This window comes from Parasteatoda tepidariorum, chromosome 2 (genome assembly GCF_043381705.1).
Source record: "Parasteatoda tepidariorum isolate YZ-2023 chromosome 2, CAS_Ptep_4.0, whole genome shotgun sequence".
In the NCBI taxonomy this organism is placed as follows: Eukaryota; Metazoa; Arthropoda; class Arachnida; order Araneae; family Theridiidae; genus Parasteatoda; species Parasteatoda tepidariorum.
This window is the reverse complement of record NC_092205.1, coordinates 78,436,756-78,462,304: the sequence shown is the minus strand read 5'-3', so window position 1 is coordinate 78,462,304 and position 25,549 is coordinate 78,436,756. Positions and strand designations below refer to the sequence as shown.

The following is a 25,549-nucleotide window of genomic DNA, read 5'->3' as shown; positions in this document are numbered from 1 at the left end:
TTATATTTAGTATTTTAATTATATTTTATAATAAAATACTATATTTAGTACTTTAATTTAGTATTCTATGGTTAGGGAAAACAACTGGGGTGTCTTTTTCTGTGTTAACAATAAAATCTTACAAACAAGTCTCCCTTTCAAATAATAATTTTACCATCTTGCCCTTATTTGCAAGAATTCAGATCTAAGAAAAACAACAATTCATTATTGAAGTTTCTTTAATTTACAAAAGCAATTATTGATAACTTTTTGTACATAAATGAAAAAATTAAAGTCACTTTTTTTACTTTATATTTTAATACAAATATAATTCTCATAATCTAACCGATTTATTAGACTGTTTTATATAATTAAAGGATATCAAAATATAATTTTGATTGTTATTAGAGTGTCAGTAAAATATATAGAAAGGGGATTCTGGTGTTTTATCTACACCATAGGATTAAGACAACATTTAATTCTTAATGTAGCGTTATTAAAATTCGAAAATAAGTCTGATCAAAAATACTTTGGTGTTATTACTATATGTTGCATTGAAGAATTTGGAGGCTTTGTTTCCTTAAAGATAAAATATGGTTAAATAAAGCACTCAAAGAGACTCAACAAAGTTTTCAACTTTAACACATAAGTGGAAAACAGTATATGCTTTTAAAAGTTTTAATTTATTGTTAAATACTTTCCAAGCTGTATTTCCGATGATGCTTTTAAGTTATACGCTAAAGTAAAAAAATAATACTGTAAAAGAATTTCCAAGAAAAAAAAATCTGACAACAAACTTATCAATAAAAATAATGGATACATTTTAGTTTTTTTTTCAATTTTATTAAATGAATTGAATTATTTTTTTAATAGAACCATGATGCAATTACAGTTGTGTTAGATGTTTATATTTTTCCTAAGAATCTAGAAGGGCCAGTATATTTGGGATCATTTTTCAAAAAAGCATGAAAGCCTCAAAACTGTGGCTTATCATTATTGCTTAATTTGATTAAATATAAGAACATAAAAATTTGCATTTAAGTTTCCCTATGAATATTATAATCTCTCTTTAAATTTGCAGGTGTTTGTTCTATTCTATATTCAGAAAATGCATTCGAATAATTAAATATTTAAAAGCATTTTCGATTTACAATATATTTAACTCTTTATTGTCAAATAATTCTAACATTTCAAGGCAAAAAATATGATTATAAATAATGGTAAAAAAAAATTAAAACTACCTCTAATATTAAACTGATCATGCAAAGATATTTTTTTAGGAATAATTAATTAAATACATATTATATCTCCGATTTAAGAGGCACACAAAGGATCCATAAAAGGAAACCCCTTTAGAGAAAAAAGATAATTCCAAATCATTGACGATTCTAAAAATAGAACATTTTTGGCGATTCCTTGGCGTCAAGACAGGATTGGCGCTGTTTGTAAAAGGACTGAATTGACATGCTCTCCCTGTTCCTTTAGTAAGCATCCGGGAATCTCGGATGATTGTAGGATGGCTACACGCTGATATGTTTTGGTATGAAACATGTGCTGGCTTCATTTCTGGAACTAACTAATGAACATTAAAAATGTATGGTATGGAGAAAAACCATTTTGTGTTGTGCATTGCGCATAGATTGAAACGATTAAAAATTTTTAATTTTTAGATGAACTCTTAGATGATGCATTTAATTAAACTATAGAATTTATTTGTTTGAATTTGCACACCGAATTTTTAGTGATTGATATATCCTGAACAGGCATTTTATAGGGGCTAGCTATACAAGTATTTTATTGCGAATGTTTGAATTCGGATGCAAATATTTTTTAAATTTTTTTATTCATAATAATTATTTAAATTATCGTAGTTCGCAATTCAATTTAGTATGTAAGAAAAATGCATTAAATATTTTCAATGGGATTTAATGTTGGTTTTAAGTCAATTCTCATTATTCAAATACAATTTAATAATTCAAAATTACTTTTTCTTGAGGAAATATTAAAAAAAAAGGTTGGATACAGTGATGTTTAATTTTTGTTTCCAATAATTAGTCTATATATATAATTTATTGTTAATTTAGTAATCAAATCATGTATTGGAAAGAATTTTATATATATTTATTGATTTGAATATGTTGTACTTCAAATTACAGTGCGAAGTAAAAGATCTGACAAATAAAAGTATTTAAAAATTTTAAATCTAAAGTAAAAAATTAAATCTAAATATTCAAATTTTTAATATTTCAAATCCAAACTTACTATTTCTTATGCATAAAATTGAATGTTTTTTATTATAAAAGGAAAACTGCATGCTTTTACATCTCACTATCTTAAAATAGTAAAGTTTCTTTAAAATCTTTCCAATATTGCAATTATTAAAGAATAATTTATTATAATCTTTTTAATATTACCGCTAAGAATTAAACTGCTTTTTTTAAAAAAATATTTAACTTGTAAAATATATCAGTATCAATTATTAAAAATTTGTTTTTGTTTCAGTCATGTATTTTGTAATTATTTGTAAAAGAAAATTGCTGTAAATATGTAAATTACAAATCATAATTTAAATTATTAATCATACTATATGCTTTTCTTACCAGTTATTTAAAATATTTACAGTTTTTATTATATTAATAATGTAATAGCTTGAGTAAAATCATTAACATCATACGCTTTCTTTATTTCATATTTTTCAACCCTTTTAGAATTAAAAATATAATTATAATGATTCTGCTGCCCCATAAGTTCTGTTAACTTGTAAACGTAATTAAAAAAATTTCAAATAACTTAGACGAATAATTGCATGTATATATCGTTTTAAGACTTGGATATCCTTCTAATATGATAAGTATTTATTCACAAAAATGAAAACGATAATGAAATGAAACGATTCATCTAAAGTGAAAACGATAATGAAATGAAACGATTCAACTAAAGTGAAAACGATATAAGAAAACATGGCTTGTTAAATTCCAATAAGCAGTTTCTATACTGCTATTTATAACGAAAATGCCGGTCAAAGTATTCGTGTTGTTCTTTGGAGCCTCTTTACTGTTACAGTGTTTTGGATTACCAATTCATCTCTTGATAGCATTGCCAACCGAAGATGCCGCCAAACTCACAAAAGGTTTGAGAAGAACAATTGAAAATGCAGACGATGGTATGAATGCAACGGTTGTGTTAGTGTCGAATAATGTTACAGATATGATTAATGCTGTTTGTGAAAGCATTCATTCGGTAAATCCGAATGTTATACTTGCATTCCTTCCTCGGAAAAGAACGTTTTATACATCCATGATTGCGGGACAAGTTGGAATACCAGCATTAACAGTTACAAGAGAATATACTGATAGAGCTGCCAAGGTAGGATTTTAAATTTTATTTAAAGAATATTTTTTGAATTTTTTTATTGTTCATTTAATTTTTTTAATTTGATTCGCACCTTTTATTTTGAGACTTCTGGAAAATTTAAATTTAGCAAAGCTGATTTAAAATTTATAATTTTACTATGCTAGTTTAGTTTTACATACATTTTTATAAAATAAAGTCATTGCAAAGAAGTATTCGGATACTATTGCTATTGGATTGGTACTATTTACTTATTCAATATTTTGTAAGCTTTGCCACAAAATCAGTGAAACATTTTCGGGTGATTAGTTTTTCACATATTCTTCTGTAAACGGTGCAATAAAGTAGTTACAAAGAACGTTTCTTATACTTAGTTTACTTATTCTTCTGTAAACTATGCAATAGAGATGTTACAGAGAAAAATTTAGACTTTTTTAACTTATATTCTTTTCTAAACTGTGCAATAGAGTCGTTATAAAGAGCATTTCAGATGCTGTTTTTACTTATTCTTCTGTAAACTATGAAATATAAATGTTACGAAGAACATTTCAGATATACCTTTCTACTCATTTTTTTGTGAACCGTGCAATAGAGTTGTTTAAGAAAATTGAGATAATCGCTTTTACTTATTCTTTTGTGAACGAGGCGAAAGAGTCTTTAAAAGGAAATTTTCAGACAATAGCTTTTTTATTTATTTTTCTGTAAGCGATCCACTGAATTTGTGCAATAAGATAGTCACAAAAAAAACTAGGAAAGTATTATTTTTTCACTCATTCGACTGCAATAAAGTGAGTGTAAAGAAATTTGCAGTTAGTTAATTTTTAATATATTTTTCTGCAAGCTGGTGCAATCAAGTAATTGAGAGGAGATATTAGAATAAGTAGTTTTGCATGCGAAATTACACTGAATTTCATATGCAAAACTTTCTATGCAAGAATGCTTTTTAAAACTTTCTATGGTTTTCATTGCATAATTGCAATGAGTTGCAGAATTGCAATGAGTTGCAGAATTGCAATGAGTTACTGTCTTGCACATCGTAAACGTTTTTTTTTCGCCAAAGCCTTACCACCCACTTAAATCCATCACAAACTTTTATGTGCCCACACGATATACATTTATGCGTATCATCTCCGAAACACCCACAGTTTTAAATGTGTCATACACTATCTCTCTTTAAACATTTATATCAAAAATATACTATAAGATAAAAATAATACATCTCGAAATCCTAGACTAACGTATTATAAAAATCTATCATATTATTTCTGCTTTAAAAAAAGGGAATTTTTAAAAAAATGTGTTTCCGTATTTCGAATATTTTGAGTTTGAAGAAACATCTATTGAGTTAGTAATAGGTATTTATCAAATCAAAACTATATATTGAAAAACACAATCTATATTGTGAATTATTCTATTAAAAACTGGACAAATGATAGGAACAAAATCCTTTTCAAATTTTTGAAATTTTTTTCAAATGCTTATAAACTCAGTGATTTTTCTTTAAACTCATAAATCATTTGTAACTAATAATGGAAATGAATCAAAATTTGTAGGTTTCACAAAAATTGGAAGTGGTAATTGTTTTGCTGCGAAAAAGCCACATTTTAAAGATCAAGAAAAATAACTGATAATTAGCATTTATATCAGCCATTGTTGTTGAAAATACTACATAACAAGTGATAAAATTAATGTTTATTTTAAAATCTTTTGTATATATATATACAATATATATATATTGTATGAAACACAATAAAAAGACANTTTTTATTCATTATTTGATCGAATTTTTTTAAGCACACGGAGAAAAGAATTCCGGTAAATTTACCTCATTGCACAATAAAGACATTTTTAATAAGAATTAAAAACAACAACTCTGGTTAATAAAACCAAAATATACGGTACTTAATTATTCATTTGATAATTTTTCCTTTCATATGGTAACGGCTAATCAGAAATTTTGGTTTTTAAAATTATAATTCTTATTATCACACATTTTGTAAAATAGTACAAAATTGAAAAGTAAATTTAACTGTATAAACGAGTTCTAAGATACATGGTTAAATTTCTAACCTGTAGCACATTTATCAAATTTTATCACATTTATGAAATTATATTTTATTGTTAATTTTACAAAAATCATTACCAAAGTGCTTCGGTAAAAATTTCCGAGATTTTTCTTGTTTCCGTACAGCTAGAAGCAAGGTAAAGTTTACCATATTCTGGTAGATCTCAGTAAAAAGTAAAGCACTCCTGCAACAGCTCTAGTGAAACAGGGGAGGTTAAAACTTTACAGTTTCGTGACAAACTGCATGAATATGAAAATGTGGTCAGCATAGTGTACTGACTGCCTTTACTCCCCAGACAAGCTAGAACTCATCGATCAAAAGCTGGGTGGACTTCAATCGCAACTGGGGATCGAACCCCAGTTCTTCAGCCTTAACCTCTGAGTCATCACGACTCAGTGGTTAAGGCAAGTTCTCAGTGGGTAATATTTTAAAATTAAAAATGACTTTAAATATTGAAATAGTTAAAACAATTTTTTTCTCTTCACTTAAATTATACCTCCTTCATACATTTCAAAAATTATTTCAAATTATTCAAAATTACTTCAAAAATATTTTTAATTTATTAAAAATTATGATTTATTATTTTTTATTAAAAAAATGACAAAAATGTATGGACAAAATGGAAATATTTTATTGAGTTTTAAAATACTATTCTATCAAATTAAATTTTGACATATCAAGTTGATATAAAGTAAAGTTCATTAGTTATTAAAAGATTGCCCATAAATTGAAAAATAAACAAGGAGATGTAATCATAGTGGATAAAAAATGTAATTTTTAAATTACAATATTAGGAAAAAATTAAATAGTTAAAGTGCGTATTTTAAATTTTTTTCCCCAACAAGAATTCACAGAACATGTTTGGCATAGTTAAATAATCTAAAACATTTAGCAATAATGCTAACCAAATAGTTTAAAAATGATGTTATTGATAAAAATCCTTTTTTTATTTATATTTTACTAAAAGATCTTTAACTCTATAAAAATTTCAAATACTATAGATTGTTTAATTTTCCTTAAATTCAATGAAAATGTGATATATTTTTTTATTAGTGCATAATGTACTCTTTGGACGAGCTTTCTTCATTTTTATGGTCATTAAATTTAGCATTAACATTAGTAGGATTTAAAATATCTTTCTCAAATATTAACGGCAAAAAAACAGGAAATAATTTTTTAGTTTTTTTATATAAACGTATTTTGTGCCGTTTCTTTGAATTCCAAATTATTTCCAAAACGCTTTTACAAAATTCAAGTCGAGAATCAGATGAACAGAATTATAGAAATTCCGTTTTTAATGCCGTCATATAATAAAAGGAATCGCTAACAGAAATTATTTTAATATCAGTCGAGGAAACGAAGGATTTTGGAATGTTTTATATCATAACACAATTAAGCTGTCAAAAGCATTGCTTTGATGAAAATAAATTTGTATTACGGAATTACTGAATAAAATTTCCTTTGGGTATTTCGAGAAGCATTTGAATTGCAACAAGCATTTCTTTGTTTTTAATAGATTCATATTATTGACCTAAATGATACATTTTTTTCTAAGCAACTCATTTTTATAAGATATTTTTAAAAAAATCAATAAATCAAAATTTTTTTTAAGGTATAATAGTGAAACACGTGTATTAAACGAAGAAACCACTCTGGTGAATAGTCAGTTAATGTGTCACTCACAGTTTTTGTGGTATTATGGCTGTCGATTTCGATTCTTGATGACAACAAAACAACCGGTGCGCATGTGCAGCAAGGCACATGCTGAAAATGCTCTCATTTCTTGTGCTGTGAAAGTTTGGAGAGAGGGATACTAACTCAGGTGCTGTCCATGTCATCTGACGACTCTGAGAAAAAGAGTATGGTCCATTTGACCAGAATATGGTAAAATTTTCCATGCATCTGACTCTATGGGAATTATTATTGGCATATCATGAATGGCATGTAAAACTTTATTAGGTTAAATTTCCTTTTATTTTTTATTTTTTATTAAATATATGGTAATAAGGACCGTAACTTTGAAAACTAGAATTTCTGGTAAACCGTTATCATATGAACGGGAAAAAATAACAAGTAAAGGCATAAATTCTGTACTTTTTAGTTTTATTAACCAGAATTATAGCTTTTTTTGTTGTTGCCAGAAATGTCATTAATATGTAATATTATAGTTCAACCAGTTTTTTTTGTCTCCTTACGGAGTTAAAATTCTGAGCCATTCCTACAATGGCAATTTAAAGATAGAGCCATAAAAAAACGGGACTAGATGCTTAGCCATGATTGGATAATGATTGGCTTAGCCATGATTGGACATGTATTAATAGGTAATATTGGGTAACATCTTTAAATTTAGATTTGTTTGGAAAAGGCAAATTTAATAGTTTATTGAGATTAAATTGGTACGGTGATAGTGATTAGTACATATGAATGTTACATTATCTCTTTATATGCATTTGATATTGGAATTTGCAACAATATGTTGTTACTAAACTTAACCACTGTTCCAACTTATTTCCAAACAAGCATTTTTTTATGCATGTTTCGCTTTTTTTGAAACACTACACTCTAGACATTTTTTTTTTCAGAATTGCACTACATATGTTTAAAAAATAAGAAAATTTAATCCAAAAATAGTGCAAATGTTTATATGCAGTTTTAAAATGATTGAGATAAATTACAATAAAATTATTTTTACCTATTTCTTAATTTAGCAAAAAATGATACTTTGTTATTCCATATTCAATACACACAATTATTGAAACTCACATATAATTAATAAAAATTTGAAATTTTACTTGATTTAAAAAAGATAGTATCCATAAATGCAAATTGATTTCGCTTTTTAACTTGTTCAATAGCTTAAAATGTTTCAAATTTTGAACGGAATAAGATAACATGATTTGAAGATAATATTTGTTTTAAACATTGCCTGGATTAATTTTTTTAAAAATTAAACTTCAAAATCTGAAAGCCTTTGAAACGAAGCATTAGATTCTAAGAAAAAGGAAACAAAAACTTATTAAAGCATTTAAAACAACACATTGCATGTAAGTTCAAAAATTTCAAAAATTGAAAAAAAAACCATAAAACAGACGATATGTTTCAAGCACTCAAAAATTGGCATTTGTTTTCTAGACTAGTCAAAAGAAACATAAGTGATTTGAAATATGAAACGTTAAGTTGCCACTGAAAAAAATAAAATAAAAGTGAGAAATCTGGAAAAACCGCAGTAGCCCAGAGGAACAAATGTTTCTTCTCATTAACGTCCAACAAATCTTGAAAATGGGAAACTATTTTTGAGCGCTTGAAGCACGTCGACTGTTATTTCAAATTTGTATATTTTTGAAGCAAATAAAGTTTTTCAAGATCAAGATTATTTAATTAATCTATTTCATTACATTCGAAATTACAAAGACAGAAAAAATATTACTTTTATTTCTTTTATTTCATATTTAATGGTCATAAAAAATATAGTTAATACAATGAGTTAACTATTAACTATTAAACTTAATGTTGATTTAACATTTCAACTTAATTGATTACATTCTCTTTTCCTGGTAATCCATTATTGAAAAATATTTGCTTTTCTTCAAAGATCAACTGAAACACTAAGTAATCAGCGATATGAAAAAGAAAAACAATCTATTTATGCAAAGAAATCAAGTCTTAAGCACGCAGCACTTATTTTAATTATGTTCCGTCATTTTATTCCCGGAATTAATCATCTCTGGCGATAGGATAAGAGAATAACATAAAACATTATCTACTGTGTGTATTTAGCGTAACAATTAAAAATAAAAACTTCAACTTCTACTATCAATACTTAAAAAGAAAGAAACGCAATGCAATATGATACTAATGGTGCTCTTCCATATTTCAGATGAAATTTTATAAAATATTCTAAAAAAATTTTTTTTTTAAAAATATGTCATTCTTTTCCCGTCATTCAATCGAGTTGAAGTGATTTGATTTAAAAATTGATTGAATTATGCTTCACAGAAAGAAAAACTGGAGATCATATAAACCTTGTTTGCAGCTGTCAAAATTCTATTATTAACTGCGTGACGATTTTTGCTGCACCTTTTTTTATTTTTATTTTCAATCAATCCTGTGACCGTAACTGTCAACAGCGAAAATTATAAATAAATATAAGATCTTTCAAAGTTGGTAATTTTATCTCTTTTGACGGCAATGTCAAACATCTTCTCACGTTGTTAGAGATGTTGATGTTAATGGACGTTATTTTTCTTAACTTCAGAACGAAGTAATATTTTTTTTTGGTCGCTTTATATTTTGTTTGAATACTTTATACTTGTTTAAATTTGAAATGGTGGTTGTTAAGTTGAGCAGAAAATTTATAACGGAATTATTTTAATTGACTTGATTCGTTTTACGGTTTTTCCTCAAAAAATATTTGACTTTTTTAAATATATGTTATGACTTATGTAGTAGTTATGAGCAATTTGACATCAAAAATAAGATAATATTTAAATTTTCAAAGTTACGTCAAAATTACAGAAACCCACTCTCTGAAATTAGAAATTATTCTATGCAGACGCTTGAGTAGACGACGCAGACGATATTATGCAGACGATTACAATTAGAATAAATTCTTAATTGTAATCGTCTGAAAAATCAAATTTTTGGCTTTAAATCTATTTTTCTCAATTGGGTATAATATTAAGAAAAACACAACTACGTCCACTTAGTAGGAATAACATTTACCATGACGCAATGCTAAATTCTATGCCACTATTCACATAAATGCCACTATCCACATAAATCAATTATTAATCAAAAATCGAATATCAATTACTTTTCTTTATTATGCAATAAAATCTGGCGAGCAGCTATTTAAACGATCAAACACTTCGTTTGTTTATTTGTGGCTTGAAGTTAGGCTCGCAGAAAATGCCGTTCATGGGTTAAATTCAGTACGAATAGCACAACCTGTGACGTAGGCTATAGTATACCCAATTCACAATTTTTCTAATGGCGCCAAGAATTACACGACTTCTAATAAATCTCTATTAAGTTATAACTTGGTTATTGATTTAAGTATAGTAGCAAGCTACTCAAATTCATACTAGTACTTAATTGCAAATATTTTATTTTTGGTGAGAAGCAAAATATATATTTTAAGCAAAATTCATAAAATTAATTTTTCCGATTTATAAAATACTTTTAATTTTTAAATTTCTTTGAACTTGCATAGTTTTAAAAAGAGTATATTTGAAATTATTTAAGCTAATCCAAGTTACTTCAAGTCAATAACATAATATTTATGACTTTTATCATGCGTACAAGATATTACGGTACTGCTTTTTTTCTTCAAATTCTCGCATTATTGAAAATTAAATTAGTGTTGATGCTTATGGAACTTTATATGAACATATGCTTCGATGAAATTTTAATAATTATAAATATTTTAATGAAATGTTCTTTGCTTTTTTTCGAAAAACACAGACTTAAAAAACAGTGTTGTTAAGTAATCAATGGGGGTTGGCGGGAAAATGGCAGAGCCTCTTGGTAATATAAACAATAGCAAATGTTCAAAAAATGATTGAAGTTAGGAAACAGAAAAGAAATTATTAACACAAGATTTAAAAGATATCCGGCTATATTTTGAATCATGAAATTGTTTCATTTTTTTGGCCTTTTTTCATTTTTTTGAAAAAAATTATGTATTCTAGATTTATTTATTCTAAATAAATCCATTCATGTGAAAATTAAAATTATATATAATACCATTACCTTTTTGAAATGCATTGAAATATTTTTCGCAATCTGTAAGCGAATCTACATAACAATACACACTTAATTGAATATTTTTTTGAAACTCAAATAAATGATTATTAAGCAAACAATAGTAAAAAGGGATATGAAATAATAGTCATAAAAGCATAAAAAATGTTTATTGATATTCAATTATTTTCTTTTTGTTACTATGCTAATGGAAATTTGGTTTTCATCGAAGAAAGGCAATTTTGTTTATTTTTCTAACTGTTTTTCTAAATTATATTTTCGAAAATACAAATTGTTATTATCCAACTAATAAAATTTGGTCGGTTAACCACAAAATAAATGTATGAACAACATTTCCCAAACTAATAAAATTTCTTGCTCAGATTATTTAAATTGACATAGGCATTAAACTTCTGAAAGAAGTTTATTCTATAATTTCAAAAAAAACGAGTTATTATTATGAGGTTAAGAACTCAAATAACTAAAGGGCAAACAAAATGTTTATGTGCCTTCTTTCTCTTCTAGCCTAATAGTTAAAATTCAAACCAATTTTGGTAAATAATCATCGTAATTTTTAATTTAAAACACAAAATTTTTGTTGTTAATTAGTTGCTTCGGATGAACTTTAGTTTTATAAAATTTTTTAATAAGACATTTTTGATTTGCTTAAAATTAAGTGAATTTTCAGAGAATCGGTGTAAAATTTTTTAAAAAGATATTTTTGACTTTCTTAAAATTAAGTGAATTTTCAGAGAATCGGTATAAAATTTTTTAATAAGATATTTTGACTTTCTTAAAATTAAGTGAATTTTCAGAGAATCGGTATAAAATGTTTTAATAAGATATTTTTGACTTTCTTTAAAATTAAGTGAATTTTCAGAGAATCGGTATAAAATGTTTTAAGATATTTTTGACTTTCTTAAAATTAAGTGAATTTTCAGAGAATCGGTATAAAATGTTTTAGTAAGATATTTTTAACTTGCTTGAAATTAAGTGAATTTTCAGAGAATCGGTATAAAATTTTTTAAAAAGATATTTTTGACCTTCTTAAAATTAAGTGAATTTTCAGAGAATCGGTATAAAATGTTTTAATAAGATATTTTTGACTTGCTTGAAATTAAGTGAATTTTCAGAGAATCGGTATTTCCAAACTTACTGTTCATATGTGAATAAAATTTAGTTTGAGCTCAAACTTATTTAATAAAACAAATACTAAACGAAAAATATAATACAAACACATACTGTAAAGAAAATCTGTTAAATTACAGGAAAAAAAAACTGTAAATTTTTTTTTTTAAAAACAGACACCTGTTTTTTTAAGCAGATAAGCATTGTTATTTTTGCAAACTCTGTTATTTTTTTAAAACAAGAACTGAATTATATTAACAGCATAAAAAAAAACTATGTCAACATCGTAGTTGGCGTAATCCGAGACAAGAATTTGCATGATCAATCAAAAGCTGGGATTCGAACTTGGTTAACCGCACTGAAAGCCGAGCGCTCAGTTATCAAATGTTCTAGTGCTCGATGCTCTAGTATCTCTTGTTTAGTTATTAAAAAAAATCTTAAACTGATTTATTTATTGAAATCATATTTCAGTGCCAAAACGTTTAAAACAATTTATTTGCCTACCCTTATAAAATGTCAGACGATTTAACTTAACTTGCAAAAATTATATCGTGAGACAGATGATAATTAGGTAGATGATCAATTCAAGGATAAATTCAAACCGAAATTTTATTTATACGATGTTCATGGCCATGATATAATTCCTGAAAAGTAAGAAAAAAATAAAGAAAATATTCGTAAAATGATTTTAAAAAGATAAATTTATTTTATGCAAAGCAAAACTGCATGGAAAAAACTATAATTTGAATTGACGGTTTTAATCCGTTTATGATTAGGATGAAAAACAGAGATAATTTGTTTTGTAAAAAGCAGCTTTAAGCAGTGAAATATATGGAGAAAGTCCGTAACGAATTGTTTTTTTCAGCGCACGAGTATTGATTAAATTTAGAAAAAAATATGTAGTTATTTTTAAACAGTTTTTTTTTTCTGAAAAAAAAAGTTTTTTTTTCTGTGGAATGTACAGTTATATTTTACAGTGCATGCAGTTCAGTGCGTAACACTCATCAGAGTAAGAAATGTATGAAACCGTGGCTGCAGAACACTGAAAAAAATAAGCTAACAGAAGATATATTTTATAATCGGCGTTAACTGGAGTCAAATGGTATTTTTTTTTGAGACTCATCAAAAATTTACATTTTCGCAAAACATGAAATCATAAACTTCTTGGGTCATATAGAACTTTTTTTGTTTTTGTTGTAAAAATTATCTATCGTATTAGTTAATAAACAAGATATTTTTCAACGACACTTGCTTTTTAAAAATAATATTTAGAAAGTATAATTTTCAACTATTTTAAAATGATGACTTTAAGAATTTTTTTTATAGAAAGGATGAATATTTTTTTTCTTCCATTAAAACTATAAAAAAAACACTTTTATTTTTAGAAAAAATGCAAGAAAAACATTTTTTTCTTTGTTTTAAGAAACAACATAAATAACTTATAACGGTCGCTTTTTTGCAGAAACAAATGTTTTCATTTTCAATTGAAAATTCAAATTCTTCGAATTATTTTAAAATTACCGAGACAAAAAGGAAAATACGAAATAATTTTTTTTCTATTTCAGAGAACAATCTTAGCTCAAAAATATATTGAAAATAAAAATAGCTGTATGTAGTATTCTTAGCAATATTCGTAATTCAAATACCATTTGCAGAATATATAAACGCAACAGTAATTTTACTTTCAATCATAGAATTTTTTCTTTTATTTTATAACATATCACGCCGACTGCACAACCACGAAATAAAAACGAAGGGCAAAACAGAATGATATATTTTCCCTTTTTCCTTTTCTTTCTTTCTTCTTTTTTAGCAAACATGATTACTATAATTATTAAGTAAGCTTACTTTTCACTCAAATGTATAAAAGCATGTTTGTTTCTAAATTAAAATCATATTTAAAAAAATTTCATTGCATTGCTTCCATATTTTTCTCTCTCATACGCGACACTCTAAATGCGAGCATTTCTTTACCTTAATTGATTGTAGGATTGCTAGATTAAATATTGATTAATATTATAGTAACTATATATTAAATTAAATATTGATTAATATTAAATGATTAGATAATGATCATTAATATTAGAATGCAAATAGAAGAGTAAAAATGCTAGACAACTATAGACTATGAAAATATATCAAGATCACTAGACTATGCAAATAGTATTAATCGAAATCCTGTAGTAATAACGTTATATTACAATAATGCATGAGTTTTAATCATAGCTGTGGAAACATTTAATTCTAACTTCAAATCATAAATTTTCTGAGAACTCAACTTCGAGTTATATATAGTTAAAATTTTTTTACATTGAAATAACAAATATATGTTTGTGCAAAATGTCGAAATGGTGGGGGAAATTTCTGAATTGTGATCTATGGTGCCAACTACTTTCGCCAAGGGGCCAGATGGACTTTAAACTTTCTTTCTTTCCAATGCCCACCTGTGTTAACATCCGTCAATTCAGGAATATACCGGGCGATTTTGTTGGCCTCTCTTTCAGGGGCGCCATATTAGGTGTGCCAACGTCGCTCCCACAGTGGGGATAGATAGTACAGAAAAGGAAAGAACATCCATGCCTAGCCCAGGATTCGAACCCAGAACCTTTTTAATGCAAGGACAACTCCCTGCTCCCTACACAGGCCGGTCGGCATTTTTTAAACTTACAATTTAGAAAAAAAAAGAAAAACGTGTTGAGGTTAGTCTGGGAATGGTCCCCAGTTATATCCTACAAGTTGGTCCTCTTCTATAATTTTTTTCTCTTGCGATTTGCTGCTTGGAGGTTGGCTGCCCAGACTTAGCTATTATTCTACCTCAAATCACGATACAGAAATCTTCCCGAAACGATGCAAACCATTATAAGAAAAGAGCTGGATATCAATACCATATACAAAAACCTTATTAAAGCATGATTTCTTAGTGAATATTTATGCATTAAAAAACTAAGAGCTTTTTTCATCGACTTCGAACCCAAATCTGCCATCACAGAATTGGTTGTAATTTAAGTCGGCTTGTGAAGATGTATCTATAATATAAATAATAATACTAATAAAAATACATGTTGCACTAGTTCTAAATTACTTAATAATATACTGTTGTTATATTCAAAATGTAAACAACTCACAATGTAAACTTTTTACTTTGTATTGCGTTAAAACGTTATTCTTGTCGCATTGGAATATTAGTTTTATTTAGTTTAGTACGCATTGTAATTTTGATGCTTATTTTGAAAACTATAGTTAGTGATTTTTTTCCATACTAAAGTGCTTGTCTTTAATTATATAAAATAAGAAAAAGTAATTAGAACGAAATTAAAATAATAATTTACAAAAGATATTATGTATGAGTTTTTGTTAAGCATTCTACTATTTGAAACTGAAGATGATATTTGTTAATAAACTTAGAAACAATTGTGTACCTTATTGCTACAAGTAGAAACAAATTTGGTCAAATTACCGCAGTGTATAATAATGGCATTTCAAAAAAAAAACATTAATTTTGATTAATAAACCCAATATTATTCAATTTGTAATTTTTTCTTTCATATGGTAACGGTTTATTCGAAATTCTGGTTTTAAAAATAATAGTTCTTATTACCACACATTTAATAAAAAAATGCAAAACTGAAATTTAAATAACATTATAATACTTTCAAATTTTACTATACATACCAAATTTTATCACATATTTTAAAACTATATTTTATTGATAATTTTACCAAAATCATTAGCAAAGCGTTCTGTAAAAAATTACCGAACTTTTTAGTGTTTTTTTAGTGTTTTGTAACCGTCTTTTTTTTTACCCCGAGTTTAGAAACCCGGGTAATTTTATTCTATTCTGATAGCTTTACCATAATTTTTTATTAACGTATTTTAACTTAAAATAATTAAAATGCAATAAAATAAATTTATCACAAATTATAATAACGTGTGAAAACATCGTTATAAACTATTATTTTATTTTAGACGTTTTTTTCCTTCATTTTAATTAGTTTTTTGCAAATATAGTTTAAAAAAATCAAAAGTGTTACCCAAAAAATTAACCAAACATTTTAAATGTTTGCACCTATTAGAAATAAAAACATTAATTTGATTACATGCATCTTAGTATTTCAAACTTTCGACATGTTCTTTCTCATAAAGTAGATTATATAATAGCACCTAAGTATTTTTAAGAGAGCTTTTCTTAATAAATCTTAGAAGTTGAAGAAAATTGTTCGGAAACTTTTCTCCTTGACTTTATTTTAAAGATATTATCTTTTTATTTTATCGAAAACTGCTAAAAGTAACCATGCTACGTTTAAACATAATTATGCATATTTTTTCAATATTTTGCTCTTATAATCTTAATTCGTGAGCCGGAATAAAGTTTCATAAATTATAATTAATAACACTCTTGAAAATTGCTGAACATTTTATACTCCGCAATCTTTCAACTCTTGAGTGGAGGTTATTCCAATCTTTCTTCGAAATATATGCTGTGACACACCGAAAAGAAATAATGTATAATAATTATTTGCAATATGAAACCTTTTCGGTTAATATCGTATAATAGTATTTTTAAATAGAATAAACTTGACGTTGGACTATATTTTCCTCGAAACATTATACGATATTTAAACCATTAATTTAATAGTTTTTACGCTCACCATGGTTACGATTTACTGGAAATATAGGTTAAAAAAATTTTATTCAGTATAAACGCTCATTTAGTGAAAAATGCAAAACATTGAAATCAATTTTACCGAATAAATAGTTTTTATTACATGCTCTAAGGTATCATGATAAAATTATCGTATTTTACCAAAATTATCAAATTTTACCACAAATCATGCACTAAATTTTTAATCACAGTAGAAAACCATATTTTATTGTTAATTTTACCAAAACCATTACCAATGCTCTTCGGTAAAGAATAACGAGCTATGGTGTTTCTACACCAATCTTCTCTGACGTGATAAAGTAAAACAGATAATACCTGCTGTTGTTGTTTCTAATGCTACTTGTCTCACTTGGAAGCCTGCTTGGTGAAACACGATGCTAAATCTTTGCACCACAGTCAGCTGTTAGCCTTGGCCGTCTGAACAGTTTATTCCATACCAATGCATAACATGCGCTAATTTACTGCCCTAATTTACTCCTATACAACTTATCCACTTCTATGTTATGTTTTCTAAATTTGTTGCACTAAATCAAACTAATTCTACGCTTTAATATACTAGTAAAATAAAGTATATCCAATAAAGCAACTATTTTTAAATAAAAAAGAAGATCAACAAGTACTTAATGATTATATTAAATATACCTTAATTTATTTTCTAAATAGTACATAATTTGTATTCATTTTATGTATAGTAACAGAATTATATAATTTTATTAAAAATTAACACTAAAACTACTATACACTATTTTATATTTAAATACTAAAAATATTTCATAGAATTTAATTATTCATCAAACATATAAGAATATACAAATAATTTGGTTTTTAAGCATTCCTATGTAATTTAAAAAACACAACTTCTTATGTACCATATTTTTTATNGCTAAATACAACACTAATAACAGGGTTGGAGCCCTGTTATTACATATATATATATATAGTATATAATATTATGATATTATGATATTATGTATATATATGTACTTTTTATAATTTTTCCAACACTTTAATCGCGTGAACATCTTTGTCGGCGATTGTCTTGCGTCTGACAATCTTAAAATAAGTCAAAATAAGAAGGAAGTGTTTAAATTGTCCTTAACACACAATTTCTAAAAATGTTGAAGTAAGTAGGAAGTTTAATGACTGTTAAAATTATTGATTAACAAAGGAAAGCAAGCTAAATATTAACTTTCAAGCAGAAATAAAAGCTAATCATCAAAGTAAGCTATGCAATTAATATTTATAAAAACAAATTAACAAAGGATAACTAACAAAAATATAAGCTAACAATTAATAATTAGCAAAAAAACTAGTTAACAAGGAATCACAAAAAAACAATGTAAAAAAAAACAACAGTTATTAACTATAGAAAACAAGCTAACAATTGAAATCTAGCAAAAAAATAAATAACTGTTACTAACTAATAAAAAATTAGTCGGAAGAAATAATTAATCCCTTAATAAACGTGCTTTTGCAGTACATATTACTTTATTGCACATTCAAAATTATTATCACAAACTATTTAACACAGTGTATTATAGGTAAGTAAACAACGTTTAAATTAATTTTTTTCATTGTGTTCCTTAAAATTTCAGAATCGTTAAAAGTGTACCGCCACAAAAAAGAAAATGGTTGAGAATCACTGCTCTAAGGTATCATGATAAAATTATCGTATTTTACCAAAATTACCAAATTTTACCACACATCATATACTAAATATTTAATCACAGTAGAAAACCATATTTTATTGTTAATTTTATCAAAATCATTACCAATGCTCTTCGGTAAAGATTACCGAACCTCTTGGTGTTTCTATACCACTCTTCTCTGAAATGATACAGTAAAACAGATAATACCTGCCTTATCCATGCCAATTTTTTTCGATTATTTAATGTAATATATATTTTTTAAGAAGAACGCTCTCCCTCTTGCTACCTAAATCTCTAGACGCAATTATAGAACAACGACGAACATAAAACTTTAAAGAAGCTCGGAACATACTGGGTAGTTAAAAAAGCCACCCGCATCAAACAGAAACTCTCATGACCAGACAAAGCACAATGCACATTATACATGGTTTTCACTTCTTAAAAAAAGAACTGTACTACAATGGACAGAAAAGCACCGCTGCCTAGCCAAAAACTCCGAAAATGGCTTCAGATTTACTTAATTTCTCTTGAAGTCGTCAAGGACGAAAAATGATTTATAGACACAAAAAATTATATAATCTTATTTTGAAACTTAACTAGAAGGAAACTTTAAACTAGAAACTTTATAATTCTTAAAGTTAAAAATAATGGAAACTCTACTATATACATACCTCTATAATAAGCCTTATAAGAGCTACAATGGCTCAGGGGATCAATCATTCGCCACCGGATTAACTGACCCAGGTACGAATCCACAGTGTTGACGTAAAATATCTTCAGTGCAAGACAGATCATTTATTAGAATCCCATGGTTCTCAGACTTACCGTGGGAGATTTTTGTGGTTTTCCTTCCTATTTAACACAAATGCGAGTTTGCCCTATCAAAAAGTCCTCCATGAACGCTAGTTTGTCTCAATTTTAGGAGTTTCCTTGTCTTTTGTGTTGCGTTCAAAATAACACGACTACGAAATTGAACGTGGATAAACGTATACTCAGAATTGGACCAGTTTAAAAAAAAAATAAAGCTTATAAAGTTGATTATTTTGAAGGAAAATCTAAAATATTACATTTTTAGTTTATTCGAAATTACATTTTTTAGTTTATTTCTCAAAATTACAGATTGATTAATGCTAGATGCCATTTATTGAATTTAAGTTTTTTTTTTCGTCCAAATTTTTAATTAAAGCTAAAATTTTTAAAACTATTTAAAAAAAATCTTCATCATATAGTACGTAAAATTCTACTCATACATAAAAGAAATTGGATCAATAGCTTACGGTGCACCAAAGAAAATGAACTACCCTGAACAACTTTTGATCTAATGATCTAGATCATTCTAACGTGAAGATCAGATTATTAGATCAAAAGTTACTCAGGATAGCTCGTTTTCCTGGCGCACTGTTCATTTATAGAAACTGTAAAGAAAATCATATAAAAATAAAGATAATATAACATTTCAACAATAACTTCCTCTACATATATAAAGAAGTTCACATTGATGGCATACATGCATTTATAATTTTAAAGAAATTCAAATCATAATAAAAAATATAACATTTATTATGTAATTTTTTTTCCAAATTAAAAATTGAAATTAATTAGAGAGTTCAAACAATTTTCAAAGTGCAATGCTATCACTTATATTTATCAATTTACTACTACAAAATTAAGTGTTCTTTACTTCAAGTGCTTTAAAGCTTTTATTTGAAGAAACATAGCCCTTTCAACTGAATAATTTATATTACTTTTTCTTAAAAGTACTTTTCGCGTCATTAAAAGAAGTAGAAAAGAGGCACTTTTAAATCTCTTTATTGAAAAGTACAGTTAAATGCACTGCTTTGAATTGATTAAACGAAGAGGGACGTTTCATCGTTATAAACTCCATTTGGAACTTAGTAGAGTTTTTTTCGATAAATAAATCACGTGGTTTCAATATTTCTTCTCTCTTTTTTTTCCCCTACATTGCCAAATATCCCTACATTTTTTCCCGATCAAACTATTCATTAGATAGAACAAAATTATTTTCTATATTTGCAACCTTTTTTGTTTGTTTTATCCAATCATCGATTAAGAATAATCGAGAGAAAATTGAATCAATCTAAAATATTGAGCGAAATACTAAATCATTTTTCAAGAAACTGAATATTAAAATGTACTGATCAAAAAATATTAAATATTTTAAACGCATTGAACTTGAGAGTTACAATTAACGAAGGCTTTTTCAAAAATATTTTAATTGGGTAACCCTCAATAACCCTTTAAGTTTCTGTTTTATTTTTGCAAACTTTACTACATATAATTAACTCATTTAATAGTTTGTATATCATCAATTAAGTTTTCGTTGCGTGTAAAACTACTCTTCAAACAGATTGAGGGTTCCACTTCTTCCATATTAAACCAATAATAACTACATGAATACAGTTTACCTTATTAACTAATTATTATTTTGGAAGATTTTATGTTTCATTCGATGCGTTGAAATTTAAATATTCTGCTGTACCAAATGTTATGAAAGGGAAAATATTTTAAAAGATTAATTTAACCCATCTATTAATGTTTGAGAAGTTAATGCTAGAATGGTGGGATGAATTTCAAATCACAGATTACTTTTATAAATTACTGCCATTTTATAACATAACACAGATTATATGTAAACCTACAGATAAATTATACTATGCAAATTCAGAAGAATTATTGCTTAAATAGCTAATAGGAAAACAATATTACACATTATATTTAAATTTTTCTCTACTTACAAGTCAATTACACTGTAAAAAATTTTGTTGCATCTGAACACCAAAAATGGTGGCCGATATTTGACACCAAATTGTGTTTAACTACATCAAAACCCAAAGATAGTTTCTGGTGCTGTGAAACACCAGGAATGTTTTTTTACACTACTTTGTATAAGCTAGCACTGACCAGCCATAACCATGCTTGTTATTTAGTAATACTAAAGTTTGCAAATACATTAAAATATGATACACACTTGAATGTATTCTAACAAAGCAATATAAAGAAAGAATAACTAATTTAGGCTGTATAAAAAAAAAATTCTGTATCTAAACACCAAAAATGGTGGCAAATATTTGATACCAAAATGATGTTTGACTACACCAAAACCCAAAGATAGTTCCTGGTGCTGTGAAGCACCTAGAATGTTTTTTTACACTACCTTGTATAAGTTGGCCCTCACCAACTATAGCCATGATAGTTATTTACTAATACTAAAGTTTGTAAATACATTAAAATATGATACACATTTGAATGAAAGAAGTTATTTTAACAAAACAATATAAAGAAAGAATAAATAATTTAGGTCGTGTAAATCTTTTTTATGTATTTGAACACCAAAAATGGTGTCAAATACTTCATACCAAAGTGGTGTTTCCCTACACCAAATCCAAGGCTAGTTCCATGTATAGTGAAACGCGTAGTATATTCTTTTACACTAAATGGTATAAAATAGCCACCAACATGCTTGCTATTCAGTAACACTAAAATTTATAACTGCAGAAATATGCAATAAATATAAGAATTAGTAAAGTTATTTTTGTGATACAATATGGTGCAAAAACCAAAACCTTGGGAGTCAAATATACAGAATTTCTTAAAATAAACTTAATTGTTTTAATCACGCAAATAAAATATTAATACAAATTCAAACAAAATCAAAATGAATAGAAGTTGAAAAATGTAAAATTTATTTCATGCAATTGACAGATTTATGTCAATCTTATGAGAACATAAATATCTTTAAACTAAAAACATACCTGCAGTTTGTAGAGGTTTGTATGTGTAGTTTGTCAAATCAATCCGACAAGAAGATAGAAATTACTTGGCAGATAATCGACCTCAATCAATATTTTTGATAAATTAGTAAGAGGATCGAAACTTACTTGGTATTAAATATGCTATGACGAATTTGACAATTCAATCCGACAAGGAGGACTCGCATAATGCACTTCCTCCAAACAAACCGCCATCTTGAGGATATATTGAAATTGCACAATTATTCACCTTTAAACTTCTAATGATCCAAAACAATTTATTATACGTTTAAAACAAGCTGCTAAATCATTTCAGACAAGAACTCATCTAAGTATTGTAAATATGCAATGTTTCATCAACCTTCACATAACTTTCACACCTTTTACACACACAAATGGTAGATTGGTGTAAGCGTTATCAGTTATTGTTGTTAATAACACTCTTTGAAGTATATACGAACGCTCAATTTGGAATTCAGAAAACTTGACTAAAGTATAATCATTCACAACTTTTAGAATTTTTCAACACCGAATTCGGTTAGGTGTTAAACAGTTTTTTGCAATGGAGACTAAGACTTCTAAGAAACTAAGGCCCAAAAAAGCCTGACTGGTAGGACGTTGGGCAAATTTCTGAGTGGTCGTGAGTTCAATCCCCCCGGGGTAAAGACAACCACCCAAAATCTGTTGGGGTCACAAAGTCCTCGAAGTTCCCATAGCAAACCAATATCTTTGGGGGTACTGTATCGGAGATTGATAGTGCTCTGGTTCAGGTCAAAATTATGATCTACGGATGATTGGATGGTGTGGGAATATGTCCACCGTGTAAAATGAGATATAACGTAATGTCGCCAATAGCACATTGAGCAGCTCTCATAATCATCATAGCTGGCCAGACAGCCCAATGTGAGCCAATGCCTTACTCTGAAGATTTCTCCATGACGACTTCCGATCTATCTTTGATCTCTAATTCCTTTCATTAATTGCGAGAAAATCAGACTCCACTGAGGCAGCCCATCTCAACAGCGGCCTTCCCCGCTTTCTTTTTCCAGTGGGTCTAAAAAGCAGTATCCTTTTTATTGTGTTGTCATCACTCATTCGAATCACGTGGGCAATCCAATTCATTCTATTTATTTTTATGCATTTAATAATATCAAGTTGTTTATAAATCTTGTACAGTTTAAAGTTAAATCTTTTTCTCCAGTTATTGTTTTCATTTACACCACCAAGTATACCCCGCAAAATCTTTCTCTCAAATATTGCGATACAATTTTCCTCCAGTTTTGTTACTGTCCAAGCTTCAGAAGCGTATGTTAAGACTAGCTGGACAAGAGTTTTGTAGATTAAGAACTTTGTTTTTCTAGAAAGAAACCTAGATTTAATAAATCTTCTCAGCCCATAGACAGCCCTATTCGCCAGATAGAGTCGGTTTTTTATTTCAGGAGTAATTCTGCTGTCAATGATAATAATTGATACTAAGTAAGCAAAACTCCTCACTGCTTCAAATCTATATGAATTTATTTCGAGATAGGGGTCTGGGACTCTGTTTCTTGAGAAAAACATATATTTTGTTTTCTCTACATTTATGATCTTGCCCATTTGCCTTGCAGCCACCTCAAGGGCAAGAAATGCCTCTTTCAGGGCAGGAAGGGAACGAGCAATTATATCAATATCATCAGCATATGCAAGTAGTTGTACTGATCTAGTAAAAATGTGACCACTGGTATTGATGTTTGAATCACGAATAACTCTCTCAAGTGCAATATTAAAAAGAAGACAGGAGAGAGAATCTCCTTGTCGAACACCTGTGAATGTGACAAGATTTTCTGACAGAGACCCCAGAAACTTAATCCTACACTTTGCATCTTTCAATGTAAGTCTCGTCAGTTTAATGAGTTTTGTAGGTATTTTAAAAGTATTCATTGTTTCAAAAAGATAATTTCTATTGATACTATCAAAAATTGAGTAACTCTAGTTAGACGTAAATAACAGTACCAAGTATTTAAGGAACTAAATTTCTTAAGTAAAATGTTTGGAATTAAAAATTTTTATGTACTTTTTTTGTTCTACCATTTATGATGTTCGATCTATTTGATCGTTTACGGTGTTTCTGTTTCTATTGGAAGTTCAAAAAGCTCGCTAATTTTTACCGATGTGCTTTGGTAATGATTTTGGTAAAATTAGTAATAAAATATGGATATGGTTTTATAAAAAGTGAGAAAATTTGGTAAATGTGGTAATTTTATCATGATAACTTAGAAAATGAATTTTGAAAATCAAAATTTCCGTATCAGTAAACCGTTACAATATGAACAGAAAAGTTACCAAAGGAATGGTTTAAATATCTTTTGATTTTCATAACTAGAATTATTTTTTTTAACCAGAAACGTCATTACCATATTGTAAAGTAATTTTATCAGAATTTTATTTTACTGTGTACAAACACTAGATACTATAGTACTCAAGGTGAAAATGAAAACAGGGAGAATATTGTACTGCGTATATTTTCACTTCAAAGTAAAACAGTTGACTTTTTTTTTTAGAAAAAATCAGAAATACTCAAACAACACTGACTCCTTTTTTTGGAAATTCTCGAAACCGAAAAAAAAATCCTTATAATTTCAGCGATGATTTAATTGACAATATAAAATAACTCTACAACTTCGGTGAAAGTTTTAGCAAATTTTTCCAAGCTATAATGTGAACAGATTGCATAAAATAAGTAACCTAAATTAGGAAGCAGATTTCCGTTATCTGATTGTAACTATAACATTAAGCAATTTATTTTACGGGAATTCTTTGCGTAATAGGTAGGAAAAAAAACTACGCTCTGTGTAATCCGGGAATAATTCCAGTTCCCATCACATATCGAGTTTGTTTATCTTGTTAATGGACCATTAATTTTGCTGGAATTTACTATAATGGCATTTCTAAAAATAACCCTATTACCCGCTGATTGTTATGCCTTCTTGACTTTTGGAGTTTTATCATATATGTCAGATATGGTAAAATATTTTGATTTCTTACTAATTGTACGAGATAATTAGTTTATAAAAAAAGTTATAGTTTGTATATTTCTCATAAAAATCTTTTTATACTTCGTAATTAAATTGTTTTTGTCAACTTCAACATTGTCGAAAAAAGGATTATCGGAAAAGATAATAAGTTTAATCTTCGCAGTAAAGTTTATATATATATATATAT

The 25,549-nt window shown here is 27.3% G+C and overlaps 1 protein-coding gene across 1 annotated transcript in view; it reads left to right on the top strand.

Annotated features, from left to right (window-relative positions):
* Window positions 1-1,462: 1,462 nt before the first annotated feature.
* The window catches only part of LOC107439866 (glutamate receptor ionotropic, NMDA 3A-like), a 320,894-nt gene continuing 296,807 nt past the window's right edge, over window positions 1,463-25,549 (top strand). Inside the window, exon 1 of the mRNA XM_043041182.2 lies at window positions 1,463-3,345. Within this exon, the coding sequence (XP_042897116.2) occupies window positions 2,992-3,345 (354 nt within the window). The 5' untranslated portion in view covers window positions 1,463-2,991. The remainder of the gene's footprint in view (window positions 3,346-25,549) is intronic.